The 17822-nt window shown below is 40.7% G+C and overlaps 1 protein-coding gene across 3 annotated transcripts in view; it reads right to left on the bottom strand.

The window, feature by feature from the left end:
- Positions 1–17822, bottom strand: part of ARHGEF25 (Rho guanine nucleotide exchange factor 25) — a 479971-nt gene that overhangs the window by 27523 nt on the left and 434626 nt on the right. For all 3 annotated transcript variants that reach the window (XM_077483624.1, XM_077483625.1, XM_077483626.1), the window contains 6 exons: positions 12918–12987; positions 11180–11269; positions 9437–9529; positions 8000–8050; positions 4555–4632; positions 1439–1630 (listed from right to left, as the gene is read on the bottom strand). In XM_077483624.1, the coding sequence (XP_077339750.1) occupies positions 1439–1630; positions 4555–4632; positions 8000–8050; positions 9437–9529; positions 11180–11269; positions 12918–12987 (574 nt within the window). The remainder of the gene's footprint in view (positions 1–1438; positions 1631–4554; positions 4633–7999; positions 8051–9436; positions 9530–11179; positions 11270–12917; positions 12988–17822) is intronic.

Below are 17822 nucleotides of genomic sequence, written 5' to 3'. Positions count from 1 at the left end.
GCCATTTGTCCCCAGTGCCATCTGTCATCAGTGCCACGTATAAGTGCCATCTGTCATCAGTGCCACGTGTCATCAGTGCCACATAGTGCCATCTGTCATCAGTGCCACGTATTAGTGCCATCTGTCATCAGTGCCACGTATCAGTGCCATTTGTCATCAGTGCCACCTGTCAATGTCACGTGCCATCTGTTGTCAGTGTCACGTGTCATCAATGCCACTTATCAGTGCCATCTGTCATCAGTGTCACGCCTCATCGGTGCCACGTATTAGTGCCATCTGTCATCAGTGCCACGTATTAGTGCCACGTGTCATCAGTGCCACGTATAAGTGCCACGTGTCATCAGTGCCACATATTAGTGCCATCTGTCATCAGTGCCACGTGTCATCAGTGCCACGTATAAGTGTCATCATTGCCACGTATCAGTGCCATCTGTCATCAGTGTCACGTGTCATTGTCCTGGTGCTTCAAAAGTGTAATAAATAGTCAACAAGTTAGATGTGTAATTTATGTTCCTAGAACACATGATGGCGCTACCTGCATGTTGGGCCTCTCTATGTGGCCAGGCTGTGAAAAAGTCCCACACATGTGGTATTGTAATACTCAGGAGGAGTAGCAGAATTTTTTGGGGGGTGTCATTTGTGGTATACACATGCCATGTGAGAGAAATAACCTATTACAATGACAATTTTGTGGAGAAAAAAATAAAATGAAAAATCGTAATTTTGCAAAGAATTGTGGAAAAAAATGACAACATCAAAAAGCTCACCATGCCTCTTACTAAATACCTTGGAATGTCTACTTTCCAAAAAGGGGTCATTTGGGGGGTATTTGTACTTTCCTGACTTGTTGTGATCAATTTTGTGCGATTCGCACCACAGCTTGTAGACTCTCTAACTTTCACAAAGACCAAATAATATCCACTAATTTGGGTTATTTTTATCAAAGATATGTAGCAGTATAAATTGTGGCCAAAATTTATGAAGAAAAATTAATAATTTGCATAATTCTGTCACAGAAACAAAGAAATATGCGTTTTTTTTTCATAATTTTATTTTTTCATTTATAGCGCAAAAAATAAAAACCCCAGAGGTGATCAAATACCACCAAAAGAAAGCTCTATTTGTGGGAAAAAAAAGGACAAAAAATTCATTTGGGTACAGTGTTGCATGACTGAGTAATTGTCATTCAAAGTGTGAGAGCACCGAAAGCTGAAAATTGGTCTGGGCAGGAAGGGTGTTTAAGTGCCCAGTAAGCAAGTGGTTAAACAAGTAACAAGATTCCATTAGCGCAGGAAAAGGAAGTGCAGCTAAGAGATACTTATAGGCAAATGAAACCATTGTATTGTATAATTTTCTGCAGTTTTTAGATGATTTTATTGGTATAATTATATTAAAAATTAAAGGCAATTTTGACTGCAGAGCAAAGCCCAATACTCACCTTGATGCTGTTTTTAAAGATGTACCCAGGCAATGAGAAACCCTTCTTCCTGTCAATGGGTTCACTAAAGATGACGAGCTGCTCAAAGAGGAAGACCCTACGTTCTTTACCCCGGGTCAGAAAAGTGCACTCTTGTTCCATCACCATAAATGTGTCTTGCTGGAGAAGCTTCCCCTGAGCTGTAATCTTTCCCTAAACATAAAACAAACACATTTGATAAAGGCGGCTACATTTTCATTTTTTTTAAGTTTTGGCAGATATAAAAAAAACACACATTAATAAGTATTGTATTCCATATAATATATTTAAATTAGCTTCTTGGGATGAGAGGGGCAGGACTGGGAGACAATCAGGTATACTGATTGTGGACTGCAGCCTCTGGCTTTATTTTGTTTGCCTACCTAGGGAGTTTTGTCTGTCCCTGCCTGGGTATTAACAGACCCTGTGTCATAAAAAATAATTTTAAAAATCATACAAGCAGTGTGAGAACTCCCCATAAAGGCCACAGCAGGTGTGTAAGCCTAGGAACTTAAAGTGGAGTTGCCCCCCAAAAAATAAAACTACTTAAAATTCTTAAAAAAAATCAAAAAAAAATAATTGGCAAAAAAAAAATTTTTTACTCACCTCTAAATACCGGTTGCTAGGGGGTCCCTCGTAGTCTGCCTTCTTCATTGCCCAGGCTGGTGACATCACTTCCCCTCGCGCCGCACATTCACCTGGGACCTGTCACGTGTCCCAGGTGACTGTACGGCGTATCACGGCGCCCTGCGCCGCTCGCGCATGCGCAGTGGGTGCCTGGCTGTGAAGCCACAGCCGGGTGCCCACAGTATGCATGACGGCGCCGCGAGCGGAGCGGGGAGCGAGGGGGGGGCTTCGTTCCCCCGCATCGCTGGAACCCGGGACAGGTAAGTGTCCGATTATTAAAAGCCAGCAGCTGCAGTATTTGTAGCTGCTGACTTTTAATTTTTTTTTTTAGGGGGTACCCCACTTTAAGAGCAGATCTCAGAACAGGTTTTTCACTTTCAGGATTATGAGTTGCTTAAACTGACAAGTATAGCTATGTTACTGAAAAATTTCTCATTGGCCTCTGAGTGTGTTCCTGGTATATTCTTTCTAGCAAAGCTTCACTTTGTAAGTAAGTCCATTGTGGGTGAAACGTGTCTGATGAGTGTGGTTTGTCAGGTGGAGATTTACTAAAACGTGCACTCAGAATGTGGTGCAGCTGTGCATGGTAGCCAATCCGCTTTGAACTTCAAGCTTTGACACTAAAACCTTGAAGCTGGTTTCTATGCACATATGTGCCAGATTTTGCACTCTCCAACTTTAGTAAATGAACCCCTGTGTATGTTATATAGTTATATAGTTAGTAAGGTTGAATAAAGACACCAGTCCATCCAGTTCAAACTGAATGAGTGTGGGTGCATGTTTACAAGTGTCCCTATCCCTGTACATTGTGTCTCATTAAGATGCTCATCTATTATATTATTATTTATTTAAGGTACCCATATAGCGCCGTCAATTTACGCAGAGCTCCACACATACATTGCACAGTCAGTCTCTACCCTCAAGGAGCCCACAATCCAAGGTCCCCAACTCACATTCATATACTAGGGCTAGTTTTGGACAGAAGCCAATTAACTTACCAGCATGTCTTTGTAGTATGGGAGGAAACCGGAGTACCCAGAGGAAAACCATGCAGGCACAGGGAGAACATGCAAACTCCAGGCAGGTAGTGTCGTGGTTGGGATACAAACCAGTGACCCTTTTTACTGCTAGGTGACTAGGTATACATCTCTCTTTTTTAACAGAATAAAGCAATTTTATTTTACTATGTGTAGCTCTCATTTAGGGCATATAGCAATAAACAAGTGGTTATTCTCTATAAACGTGCATATCTTGGATTACACGATAGAACCATGTCCTCTACTGTAATTCTGGATATGCCTTAGCAGCAAGTAGCTGCTGTGGATGGTGGAAGTGGAAACAGCAGACAGAAGATGAAGAACCAAGATGAACAACAGAGAAGCCTGGGTTACGTGAACTGTGGACTTGATGTAAAGAATACGTTTTCAATAAATTTGGAAAAAAACATGCAGCCCACATGTGGAGGGTATGTTACATGTGTCAGTTGCATTCAGTGAACTACAAATACCTTACTTAAAGTGGAGTTTGACCCAAAAGTGGATCTTCTGCTTATTCGTTCCCCCCCCCCCCCCAGTGTCACATTTGGTACATTTGGGGGGAACGGGGACCTGTTTTTGACAGGTCCTCTTTCCCACTTCTGGGACACGGTGCCATGGCAAAGCTTGGCCCCCCTCCACCTTCCTCCAATGCCGGGCCAATTGGAAAGTGCAGCACACTTGTTGTGTGCGCAGTAGGGAATCGGCTGTGAAGCCAAAAGGCTTCACTGCTGGGTTCCCTTACTGGCAATGGTGGCGGTTGCACCTGACAACCGATCTACAGATCGGCTGTGGTGCCAACATCGCAGGTAAGTGTCCATATATTAAAAGTCAGCAGCTGCAGTATTTGTAGCTGCTGACTCTGAATTTTTTGTGGGGTGGGTGGACCTCCACTTTAATACTAAACTCCAGGAATGATGTTAATTGCATACTTAAGCCGGCCATACGTGGATCGAAATTTGGCTATTCAGCATGGACTGGACGAATTTTGATCCATGTATGGGCAGTGAGGTTGTACAGAAGTCGATCTATTGATTGGCTTCCGTACAAATGCCCTGTTGGATTTTCTCTGCTTGATCAGCAGCGCCAGCTATAGCTGGCAGCACTGATCACTGTATTCTGGTCACTGAGAAGTCTCTCTGCTGCCAGAATACAAGAGCCCAGTGGGGAGGACTCCCATATCCACATTGAGTGTGTGGATGGGGCAAGTGAATAATTGTTTTTTGTTCATCCTGCTGGTTGAGAAAAAAAAAAAAACACTCGTCTATGGGCTGCTTTGGCCAGCTTGCCACAAAAATACTGATGCCATTGATTCAGCATAAAAGTAAGAAACTATTATTTTCGGATTAGAGAAGAGAAATTTCAGCGATAAAATTTTTTTTTTTTTTTTAGTCCTATCTATGCCCTTGATACCTTATATTTTAAAGAAACACATACCTCAAACCCTTGCAGTCGGCCAAGGTTCATCATGTCATTGCATCGTTTGGGGACAAAGCACATCACTTCCACAGCTTTCTGTAAACACCAACACAAAGCATGACTGTATAGGCACCTAGATTTACATGGATTTTGTTCTATACCAAAAACACTTAAACATTTATATTTCAACACAGAGGAATGCATGTCCTATTGAATAATGTTTTCACTCCCATTATCACCATAATCTGCAAACATGTTTACAGCTTAGGGTGCCCATATATAGTCTGGGCAAGGAATTAGTGCAACAGATCTGAGTATTATGATGTTAAAGCCTAAAATAATGCACCAAGGGAAAACAAATTCCTTAATAGAGTACAATACTGGGGGTATTGTATTGTAGGGTACAATACTAGAGTACAATGTACAGTGTTGGCCAACACTACAGAGGAAGATTTGGGAGTTCTTAGTTCAGAGGATTGTGAGCAAACAATGTGTCCATGCAGTGGGAAAAGCAAATATAGTTCTAGAATGCATCACTAGAGGGGTCACCAGCAGGAGGAAGGAGGTTCTGATTCCCCTATATAGATCTTTAGTGAGACCACATTTAGAATACTGTGTACAGTTCTGGAGACCGCACTTAGAAAAAGATATTCAAAAAATACAACAAGCCCAGAGACGAGTTACAAAAATGGTGAAAGGTCTGAGGGATAAAACTTATCAGGAGAGACTTCAGGAACTTAATATGTACAGTTTGAAGGAAAGAAGGGAAAGGGGGGACATGATTGAAACCTTTAAATACATCAAGAGGTTGAATAAGGTTCAGGATGGCAGTATTTTCAATGAAGCCAATATCAAGAACATGGTACATGACCCTAAACTAGCAAGATGAAGTTCAAAAACAAATCTTAGAAAGTATTATTTTACTGAAAGAGTAGCTGATGTTTGGAAAAGACTTCCAGCAGAGATAGTGAATTAGTCAACAGTAATGCCATGTACAGGTGGTTGGACTTTCCGGCAGAAAAAGTCAGACAGAATCATTTCATCAGATATTCCGTTGTGTGGGCTTTTTTTTAAATTCTGACAGACCTAGAAATAGAACATGTTTAAAATCTTTCCGATGGAATCAATTTCTATTGGGAAAACCATTCGTCTGTATGCTGTTCCGATGGACCAAGAATGCCGCAAGGGCAGCTATTGGCTGCTGGCTATTGAACCTCCTTTTTCTAGTCCCGTCGTACGTGTTGTACGTCACGCATTCTAAACGACTGGACTTTGGTGTGATTGTTTCAGCGGAACTCCGTCGGAAAAACCATCAGAGTTTATTCTGATGGAAAAAAACAGTCGTGTGTATGCGGCATTAGTGGAATCAAACATGTTTAGGCCAGACATAGATCTATACTCAAAAAAGTAAAAAAAAAAAAAAAAAAACATAATTAGAAAAGGGGGGGGGGGGGGGTGACAGACTCAATGGACCACTTGGTCTTTTTTCTACCATCACTTTTCTATGTTTCTATTATCCTCATATGTTGTGTAGGATTCCCTGTTCCCTGTTGCGTGAACTTTGACCTTGAATGGTAGTTGTAACTTGTGAGTCATATTTGTTACTAATGCTGTGGGATACTGCAACTATTGCTTTATGCGCTGTGAAATCCAATAAATCTCCATGTAGTGGAAGGTTATGGCTGCTTATGTGAGATCACATTGCCCATTACACAGGCTGCCTTGATTCTCAGCTAGACTCAAATTATTTGCCTCCCCAGGCCATCTGCATTGTGCTCTCTCCTCCAATAACCACATGTCTTTGTATTCACACTGTTCTATATATCACAAATAATGTAATATAGTGGTAAAGTGTTCATTTCATAACCCTGTTCCCTGAACTTCCACAAGTAACACATGAAAGAAATGATGGGGAACTGGAGAATTTAAAGCTTGCAGTAAATACTAGTGTGCAGCCAGACAGACGTGTAGATAGGTGGGTTGTGTCAGTAAAGCGGTGGACAGTGTCAGTAGTTTTTTATTTTTGGTATTTTATTTTTAATTTTATTTTTAACATTTTATTTTTTACAATTTTTTTTTTTTTATATTTTTTTTAGCAGGTCTGTTAGGGGCTTTGGTGAAATATCCAGGGACTAAACAAACTCCTGATGTCTTATTTTTTGAGACAGAGAATGCAGACTGATGATCCAGTCCTCAATCTATGCCTTGGTGAAGAGAATGAATAAAGAGCTTCCTGTTCATTCACAAACTGAAGCATACCAAACACAGTTTACTGTGCTTCAATTACGAATGAACAACGTGTTCTCTTCAGCCACAATAAGAGTACCCTGGACAGGAGGGATGGGTGGTGGGGTAACGTTCACAGGAATCGATCCCCTCCATTTTCCTCCTGCAGCTGCTGAATGTCTGTGGGAGGGAGAGGAGGAGAAGCTGGCTTTCAGTTGCTGCAGGAGGAAAACAGAGGTGAGGTAGGGAGAGTAGGTACAATAATTGTTCATACTTACTGTATAAACATACCCAAACAAGTACATCAGTGGTCTTCAACCCTGTCCTCAGGGCCCACTAACAGGCCGGGTTTTATGTATTACCTTAGGGAGATGCAGACTAGAATACTGCAATCACTGAGCAGCAAATGATATCACCTGTAATGTATTTCAGTTATCTTGCAAACCTGGCCTGTTAGTGGGCCCTGAGGACAGGGTTGATGACCACTGAAGTACATAACCACTGGCTAAGGGTTTGGGGAATGGTTAGGGTGTACAGAGGAGAAAGAAAGAAAAGAAAAAAAGGCTTGGGTTGGGCAGAAGTGGAAACAAGGCCTAGTCCCTGTTTCATTCCAGTGGGAATTAGATGCATAGAAAATAACCATACAGAGATGTGAATCATGAAGAGGTTAACATAACCTCCAGGTAAGAGGGTGTAGTTTACAAAGCTGTCCAGCTGGCCCGTATCTTGCAATTATCTTGAGTATTTTTGTAGTTGTGAGTTAGTGCTTCCTTTAGGCGAATCTTGTCTATTTTCTGAAACCAGTAAAACCCAACTTAGTTGATACCAGAATGGGTGTCCCCATCAGAAGATTTCCACTCTATTCTTGTTCCTGTGACAGCAATAACATTTTGGATTTACCATCACATATGTCCATGTTATAATGGTCACCAAGATAACTAGAGAGGGCGAATCTCCCCAGCCATAACATTGGCAGCAATAAAAACCCATGTAAATTCTAACCCAACCCACTCTATCCAACACTGTCAAAAAATGTTGGTTTTAATTCAAATTGAACTAAAATGGGTACACACAGATATCAAATGTATATCTTTGCACATAAAAAACAGAGTGGTCCAGGGATGATTTTTTTTTTTATTATTATTTTAAAAGTAAGCCATAGTCTGTAATAACATACTGTAATTTCTCTGATATGCCTTAACCTGAATATGCTATATCATCAAGGAATTTTACCAACCTCCAGTTCTGTTGTATCTTGTCCGGCTTTACTGTAATACTTAAGAAAGTCCTGAAAAAGCATAAAAAAGGAAAAATTTGTGTATGTTTAGTACAAATGATCTAGACCTATTTAATGATTTGCTACTGCATTTTAATCTTCCACCCAAATTTGTTTTTAGATATTCTGTGCATAAATATTCTGTAAAAGAGAACACCTTGAAATAAATATGAGTTTCTGTTCTAACACTGTAAACCCCAGCTCTATTTATAACTTAAAGAGGAACTTCACCCAAAAGTGGAAGTGGAAGTTCCACTTGTTTGCATCCCCCACTCCCCCCCCCACCCTCTGCCACCTTTGCCACTTTTGGGGGGAGGGGGCAGGTACTTGGTTTTGCCAGGTACTCGCTCCAAATTCCCCCTTCCCCCAGTAGCCTTATGGGACACATTACAGGCCCCAAAAGACTGCGGGACCGTTCACAAAACGCAGTGCACCTTGGACATGCACAGTAGGAAACCCCAGTAGAGTTTCCCTTTCCTAAGATTCCAGCACCTGCACCTGAAGCCGACTGAAGAATCGTCTAGGGTGAGGACATCGCAGGATCCCTGGATAGGTAACTCTCCTTATAATAAAAGTCAGCAGCTACAGTATTTGTAGCTGCTGACTTTTAATTTTTTTAGCTGGAGACTGGAGCTCCTCTTTAAATAAGCAAGCTCTGCTTCCTGTTTTACAGTTGTACCTCATGGTTCAGCTTTGCTGCACCTTCTCACAATACAAGCCTACGAGTCAGAACTGAAAACAATGCATTTCATGTGTGGCTAATATGTTATCTACAAAAATGTCTTAGCCCTTGTACACACGGTCGGACATTCCGACAACAAAATCCGTCTGATTTTTTCCGACGGATTTTGTCCGAAACTGGTGTTGCATACACATGGTCGGACAAAGTTATCGGAAAATCCGATTGTTCGTAACGCGATTAAGTTTTTTAGTTACGACGGGACTACGTTCAGGCTAGTAGCCATTAGCTTTGGTCTAGGAATTTGATCTGAGAATGCATGGCACTTTGTCTGATTGGAATTCTCTACAAACGATCATGTTGTCGGAAAATTTTATATCCAGCTCTTTGTTGGTCGGACATTCCAATGGAAAAAGTCAGATGAAGCCCACACACGGTCGGATTATCCGACAACATGGTCCGATCGGACATTTTCCCCCGGAATGTCCGACCGTGTGTACAAGGGCTTAGAGAGTAGTTGCACTATGGGGCTCTTGAGCAGGATCCACAATAGATGGATCAAAATTCACTAGGAACCAGATACATTGAGATCCATCTATGGCCGGTTCTGTTCAAGAGCAGTCGATCTATTGCTCCTAAAGACTGTAATCACAACTCAAAATTAGCTAAAGTTAATTGCATTATGCAAACTGTTGGTGAGTGATTAAAGTGTCCCATACCTTTAGCAGCAGCTGGTACTTCATGATCCTCTGCACCGGTTTAATAAGTAGGTCATTGAGTTGCAGGCGATGTGACAGCTGTTGCCTCAACTCCTGCAGGAGCATGGCCAGAAAGAAAGGATGTGATTGGTGACACAAAGAGTTCATTAGCCTTTATGCACTAGTAAATCCAATGCCCATTACATATGCTGGTTTATCTACAGGTAGCAGTATATTTTGTCTAGGTTTCTTTATTTTTATTTTTGTGGGAATTCATCCAAAAATTCTGTTTTTGTCCACAAACAATAAACAGAAAGGGTAAATTATTAAAATAAAGAAAAAGTTAGGCGTGGAATTGTAACTTGTTGGCACTAGAAATATCTTAAACTGCAAAATGTCTTTAACATTACAGAAAAAAAGTAAAATTTAATGTAACTATTGCTAGCCATGACCTGAATAAATGTGAACCTTCAGAGACATCAATTTAATCACTTTAGAAAACGAATCTAATATATAAAAGTACCGGTAATGTCATTAGGTAGTATAATAGGAGCAAAATCACAATTAAATCAAGATAGGTAATACATTTGTAAAGTGTTTTTCTTATTTACAGTAAAACCCCACTCACATGGGCGTAATATACTATAAACCTGCGTGAGGGCCATGTTTGCTCCTACAGGGATGCACAGATGTTCCATGCATGCCCAAGCAGGCAGTCACCTTTCACTTTAATTGGGACACAGCCGCTGCTCCCAATTTAACATCCATGAGGGGTCACAGCCCAAAATGTAGGCAGTGTGAATCCAGGGCCATGCACCCACACCTGTCAAATTGGAGTAGCGACTCTGTGCGTGCAGCTGCTTGACAAGAATGAGAATGCCTGCACAGGGAAGCACAGAACACATGTGCATCCCCATGTGGGCAAATGGACCTTGCACGAGTGTATGCTATAGTACCCCTATGTGAAGGAGGCCTTAATACTCAATTATAAACCCCAAAGTATAACTGAAGGCAACATTTTTAAATAGAATGGTGAATTATTACAACATCTATGAGGTTTCTATTGCTGTCTGTGTCACTGTTAAGCCCCATACACACTATCAGATTGTCTGCTGATTTTTTCCTTCGGGTTTACCAAAACCATGTAGTACAAGGGCCTGCCTGATTGCATACACATTGAAACTCCTAAGGTTTGACCTCATATTATATCGTTTTGGTAAATCTGATGGAAAAAATCAGCAGACAATCTGATAGTGTGTATGGGGCTTTAGGGAGATTCACCCTCCTTATTTGTCCTGGGGGATCATTAGCACTAAAAGTAAACGTAAAAGAAATTGTGAAAATCTTCCAATGGGCATAATAGTTCTGGTGACCCTGGTGACTATAAAAAAAAAAAAGTTTTGCCTTCAGTTCCCCAAACATTACCAATAGCAATGATAATATCCGATCAGCCCCTACCCTGTCCACCTTTAGGAGATCCATGAAAACTCATTTATTCAGGGAAGGCTATCCCACATCCACCTAACTGTCCCCGAGCCACCCCCATCAAATCATTCTCTGCAGCTATTACCCTTTGTACTACCACCCCCTCCCTTTAGAATGTAAGCTCTATGAGCAGGGCCCTCCCATACCTTTTGTATTGAACTGTACTGTAATTGTGTTGTCCCCCCTATACATTGTAAAGCACTGCGTAAAATGTTAGCGCTATATAAATCATGTATTATAATAATAATAATAATAAATAATATGGACTTTGTTCCTCACCTCAAAGTAGGTATCGATATACTCGGATACAATGTGCTCAGACTTGGGCTTGTTTTGACAATATACCACGTACATGTGCAACCTGCGCTCCTAAACAAACAAAAATTACAGTAATTAACAGACCGGTGAATTAAAAAGGATCTTGTAAGTTTTGTTTCCCATTTGGGTCTTGATGGGAAGTTCTTCCCTTATCCCGACTTCTACTGTAGGAGCCAGTCAACAGACTATTCATTTTCAACAACAGCTTTCCCATAAGATTATATATACAGCATATCTAATTTATTTTCTGCATGACATACAAACTTCCCTTGTGCAGACATCCAAAAGTTCTAAGAATACTGCTGGGTGCAGCCATATTGGACATAATATCTGCAGCCCCAGCAGACTCAGAAATGGCACTCAAATTACACTCTATATTATTCTCTTTAATTTTTCTCTTACCCGGACATAAAAAGTTTTGTAGGGAGGTGAGGGAAAGGTTGAAGATGCTGGGCCAGCACAGACAGTAGATAATCGTTGAATAGGCCAAGACTATGATATAGCAGGAGGAAGGGGGAAATGTGGCTGTGCTAGGGAGTCCTCCTGGAGTGGTCCAGGTCAAAAGCACATTGCAATTAAAAACATTTTAGCAAAAAGTAAGTGCAACTTCTAATCTCACTCTCCAGGGCAAATTATTTTACATCTCCCTATAGAGAAACTACTAGGAATCAAATGGATTTACCATATGTAAAAAAAGAGAATGCACTCCAAAGATAAATCATAAAGGTCAGCTTAAAGCAAAGCTCTGGTTATGAAGTAGGAACTGGGTTGGAGAGTGAACTCTTCATCAGGGTCAGGAACAGCAGTAAAGGCTAGATAGGGGATCAAACCCTGCCTTGGGCCCCATAAAACTTAATTCAAACAACATAAGCAATCTATATTTTTGTCTTGTAATGCCCCATACACGCGGTCGGACATTCCAACCACAGAATCCGATTTTTTCCAACAGATTTTGGGCGAAATTTGTCTTGCATACACACGGTCGCACAAAGTTGTCAAAAAATCTGATCGTTCGGAATGAGGTGACGTAAAACAAGTATGACGGGACTACGTAGAGACCAGTAGCCAATAGCTTTCGGCAAATTTTTTCTGAGCATGCAGGGCACTTTGTGCGTCGGAATTGTCTATACATGATCGGAAAAAATTAGAACGGATTTTGTTGTCGGAAAATTTTAGATCCAGCTCTCAAACTTTTTCCGTCGGAAATTCCGACAGAAAAAGTCCGACAGAGCCCACACACGATTGGATTTTCCGACAACATAATCCGATCTGACTTTTTCCGTCGGAATTTCCAACCGTGTGTATGGGGCATTTCAGTGCATCGCCTAATTTTGCCAGCATTCAAAAATGTTACATTTTCAGTTCTAGTTGCCACAAATTAATATTTATATAAACAAACAGCATAGAGAGATGGGTAGAGCTCATTTACTAAAGACAAATAGGCTGTTCATTTAGCTAACTGAATTTTCCCGTAGCTTAGTGAATAAGGTAAATTCCTACTGAATTCCATCATCACATCGTGTGCAAGAAATTTTTTTTAATTTTTATTACTATTATTCTTTTATTTTCTTTGCTTGTGATTGAATTTGCTTTGCAATGTGAATTTTTACCACACTCATTAAGCTAAGTGAAAGTTCCCTTGCAAAGTGAACATGTAAATCAACCTCATAGTGTCTGTACAAGGTAGAAAAAAACTCACGTGCTTTATGAAGAGCTGTGCTAATCGGCTTGGGTCCTGAAGGCACTTTTGTATCTCACCTAGAAAATAGCTGTAGAGATGCAGTATATTACATTTCATCTTATTAACTGATGTGTACTTGTACATCAACTTTGTTCAACTCAAACACCCAATCAGAATTACAGAAATGTAATAAACTAGAACTTTCCCCTTAACCTGACTAGGTATTTGTAATGGCTGGGGAAAACTATTATTTAACAGTGGGGTTGATTTATTAAACTAGAGAGTGCAAAATCTGGTGCAGCTGTGCATGGTAGCCAATCAGCTTCTAACTTCAGACTGTTCAATCAAGCTTTGACGATAAAACCTGGAAGCTGATTTCTATACAGAGCTGCATCAAATGTTGCAGTTAGTAAATAAAGCCCAATACAACATAGTTTTACTACCTTTTGATCTTGGCAGTAGATCTGACGAGAATTTCCGCTTCCTCTTATAGGGTGAGACATTAAGGAAAAAAGTTTTTTCAGAGAGAAGGAATCTGAACAGCAAGGATACGGCGTCCCAGTAATTATGAAGAGAAAAATAAAGGGCCAAAAAGGGGCTGGGGAATCACCAACCCCCGGGACTTTTAGGGTATTGAATCACAAAGTTGACAGAAAATTAAAATAAAATAATATCATTTTATTTATGTTATGCAAAGAAATAATATAGCTTAAACATTCATAAAAACTATTTTGCCCATTGATGCGTAGACAGGCGTTTATCAAAATTGACCAAGATTTCAATTAACCATACAGGAAAAACGAAGAGAAAAGCTGCGATTATTCAACATGTTTCGCCCAGATCGGGCTTCTTCAGGAAAGTTATTTAAGCAGCCAGAGAGTTAGCACTAAAATGATAAAGATATAACATGAATGTTACAACAAATCAATGCATAAGGTAAAAATATTGTTTACAATGGTCTGAAGGGAAATGAAATACAGAAAAATATAATGTTGTTCAAACATTTGATAAATGCATATATTAAATCCAAAACTGACTGTAAAGTAAATACAATATGCATAGTGTCTCACCAAAGTCGCCAAAGACTCCCTGTATCAGTAACGAATTTTCATAACGTCATTAGAAGAACGATTGAAATACAGCATAAGGTCTATATTCGCTCATAGCTAGGGTCAAAAAATTAGGAGAGATGTATGTCGCCAGTTGGGTCTGTAGAGAGGAATAAAGATAAACAGTAAATAGTGGGGACATATGGCCCTAGATAAAGGGGCCAATATATAGGAAAAAGAAAAGCGAAAAAGATATTTATATATGTAATAAGAGGCCAACTCTATGGAGTCCGCAGTAATAATTACCTGGGTGATTTCATTGAATCAATAGGATTAGCACAAAGTTCTGAAAAAATTCAGTAATGTGTCAGGATAATCCATGAGCTGGAATATTTTTAATAACAGTTAAAGAAATTGGAAGTTGATACTGAAAGGAAAAAGTAAAATTAAATTAAAAAGGGGCATAGATAAATGATGAAGAAACCAAAACATAAAGGCCTCCTGCAGGATCTACCATATAAAGATCCCCAGCGAGGTCTGACTTAAATAGTTGGAGCGGTGGCAGCTGGATAACAAATAGCCTACCTTTTTTACTGCACAGAGTTCCAGAAAACGACATCCAATCCCAACAATTGCCAAGAGGCAACTGATTGGGATGGGAAGCTTTAAACCTCTCCAGCTCGGCGGCGTCTGACGTCACCGCCGAGCTGCGGGCGGGGAGAGAGAGGAGGGGAAAGGCTGCTTAGGTTTCTCCTCAGGGCTGAGAAGATTAATGCGCATGCGCGAAACCGCGTCATCGCGTTGCGCATAGCGCGCATCACGTGAGGATGCCATGGCGGCCATTTTGGAAAATCTCATGCCATGGTCTATGGATAGCAAAGTATCGTTTAACTATGGGTGGAAGTGACATGCAGTGCATCCATCAAATGAAAACTATATATCGACGCAGATCACATTGGGCAGGACACTGATCTAGCAGAGACGTCAAGGGGGCCATTTTCCCCTCCTCTCTCTCCGCCCGCAGCTCGGCGGTGACGTTAGACGCCGCCGAGCTGGAGAGGTTTAAAGCTTCCCATCCCAATCAGTTGCCTCTTGGGATTGGATGTCGTTTTCTGGAACTCTGTGCAGTAAAAAAGGTAGGCTATTTGTTATCCAGCTGCCACCGCTCCAACTATTTAAGTCAGACCTCGCTGGGGATCTTTATATGGTAGATCCTGCAGGAGGCCTTTATGTTTTGGTTTCTTCATCATTTATCTATGCCCCTTTTTAATTTAATTTTACTTTTTCCTTTCAGTATCAACTTCCAATTTCTTTAACTGTTATTAAAAATATTCCAGCTCATGGATTATCCTGACACATTACTGAATTTTTTTCAGAACTTTGTGCTAATCCTATTGATTCAATGAAATCACCCAGGTAATTATTACTGCGGACTCCATAGAGTTGTCCTCTTATTACATATATAAATATCTTTTTCGCTTTTCTTTTTCCTATATATTGGCCCCTTTATCTAGGGCCATATGTCCCCACTATTTACTGTTTATCTTTATTCCTCTCTACAGACCCAACTGGCGACATACATCTCTCTTAATTTTTTGACCCTAGCTATGAGCGAATATAGACCTTATGCTGTATTTCAATCGTTCTTCTAATGACGTTATGAAAATTCGTTACTGATACAGGGAGTCTTTGGCGACTTTGGTGAGACACTATGCATATTGTATTTACTTTACAGTCAGTTTTGGATTTAATATATGCATTTATCAAATGTTTGAACAACATTATATTTTTCTGTATTTCATTTCCCTTCAGACCATTGTAAACAATATTTTTACCTTATGCATTGATTTGTTGTAACATTCATGTTATATCTTTATCATTTTAGTGCTAACTCTATGGCTGCTTAAATAACTTTCCTGAAGAAGCCCGATCTGGGCGAAACATGTTGAATAATCGCAGCTTTTCTCTTCGTTTTTCCTGTATGGTTAATTGAAATCTTGGTCAATTTTGATAAACGCCTGTCTACGCATCAATGGGCAAAATTGTTTTTATGAATGTTTAAGCTATATTATTTCTTTGCATAACATAAATAAAATTATATTATTTTATTTTAATTTTCTGTCAACTTTGTGATTCAATACCCTAAAAGTCCCGGGGGTTGGTGATTCCCCAGCCCCTTTTTGGCCCTTTATTTTTCTCTTCCTCTTATAGGGTGACAACGCTGTTCATTGTTCTGTAGCATTTTCACCCAGTGGGCAGGGTAGTCAAGACAATTTAAAACCCAACTCCAGCTAACACATTTTTAAGAAGTTACACCAGCAAGTGTATTTTTTCTTCTGAAAAAAAAATTTAAAAAAAGAAGCACAAGGGACATTGCTTAACTTCAATGTGAGGTGTCCCCTGTGCTTCTGTCTTCTATTTCAGTAGTAATCTTCTTCCTCTGATGTACCCCCAAACCCAGTCGCTGTAATCTTCTGGTGCAGTAGGCGTTAACAGAACCGATGGGCTGTCACAGGATCTCATCAAGAGTGCTTGACTTTGTCTGCCCTTCTGGCCTTTCCACCCAGTTCTTCTATTTATAGAAGCCATACTACAGCTTTATGAATCAAGCAGGATCTAGGAATGACAGGGATGGACCTCTCAATCGTCTGCTGTCCTCCATTCATAGATCTTGTTTTATTAATTAAAGCTGTAGAACAGCTTCTATGAATGGAGGAGCTCAGTGGAAAGGGCAGGCATTATTGAACTTGCTTGATGAAAGCCTGTGACAGCACCTTAGTTCTATTGACCCCTGGTGCACCAGAAAATTACGTCAGCAAGGGTGGGAAAGGGCATTAGAGGAGAAATATTACTACTGATCTAAAAAATGAGCAAATCACACTGAAGATAAGTAATGTCCCTTGTGCTTATTTTGTATATATTTTTTTTCAGGTACACTTAGGCTTGAAGCCTTAGAAATAAAAGCAGACGGTTGTAAGCACCCCTGCCTGCGCAAATAGTTTTCTAACGACTGATGCTTTTTATGGACAACTTGGCTTGGTAAAAAAAGTGGAAACATAAATGGATCTCCTGGCAGGATCAACAGGTAATAAAACTATGTTATGGGGGTAAAAGAGAGGGGAGAAAAACAAAAACTTCTTTGCTAATGCTATTGACAGACTGGGGCTGTCAATAGCTAGAGCATGCATCTAGGGAATCTGGTGCAGCTCTGCATAGAAACCAATCAGTTTCCAGGTTTATATGTCAAAACTGAATTGAACAAGCTGAAGTTAGAAGCTGATTGGCTACCATGCACACCTGCACCAGATTTTGCACTCTCCAGTAATCCCACGCTTTCATATACAGTATTTAAACTTTAAATTTGCCTAAAGTTACTGCTTAACCACTTGCTGCCTGCCATATAGCAAAATGATGGCGGCAAAGTGGTTTAAATATCATGATTGGATGTCATATGACGTCTTCAGGATATTGAGCCGATGGGCGCCCCCGGGGGTGCACATCGCAGTGCTCCTTGTTAAGGTGTGTCAAGTCTGACACACCGCAAGTACGATCTTGGTAAAGAGTCTCTGACTGAGACTCTTTACCACGTGATCAGCCATGTCCAATCAGGGATGATCACGATGTAAACAGGAAGAGCTGGTGATCGGCTTTTCCTCACTCGCATCTGTCAGACGTGAGTAGAGGCGAGCCGATCGGCTGCTCCTCTGACGGGGGGGTCTGCGCTGATTGATTATCGGCGCAGCCCCGTAAGCATGCCCACACTGGACCACCAGGGATGCCACTAGGACCACCAGAGATGTCACCACCAGGTATGCCACCCTAGACCACCAGGGATGACAAGCAGTGCCCACAGTGGATGCCAATCAGTGCCCAC

This window comes from Lithobates pipiens, unplaced genomic scaffold (assembly GCF_037356315.1).
Source record: "Lithobates pipiens isolate NorthernLeopardFrog02 unplaced genomic scaffold, aLitPip1_a1.2 Scaffold_16, whole genome shotgun sequence".
NCBI classification, from domain to species: domain Eukaryota; kingdom Metazoa; phylum Chordata; class Amphibia; order Anura; family Ranidae; genus Lithobates; species Lithobates pipiens.
This window is presented reverse-complemented; position numbering and strand designations above follow the sequence as displayed.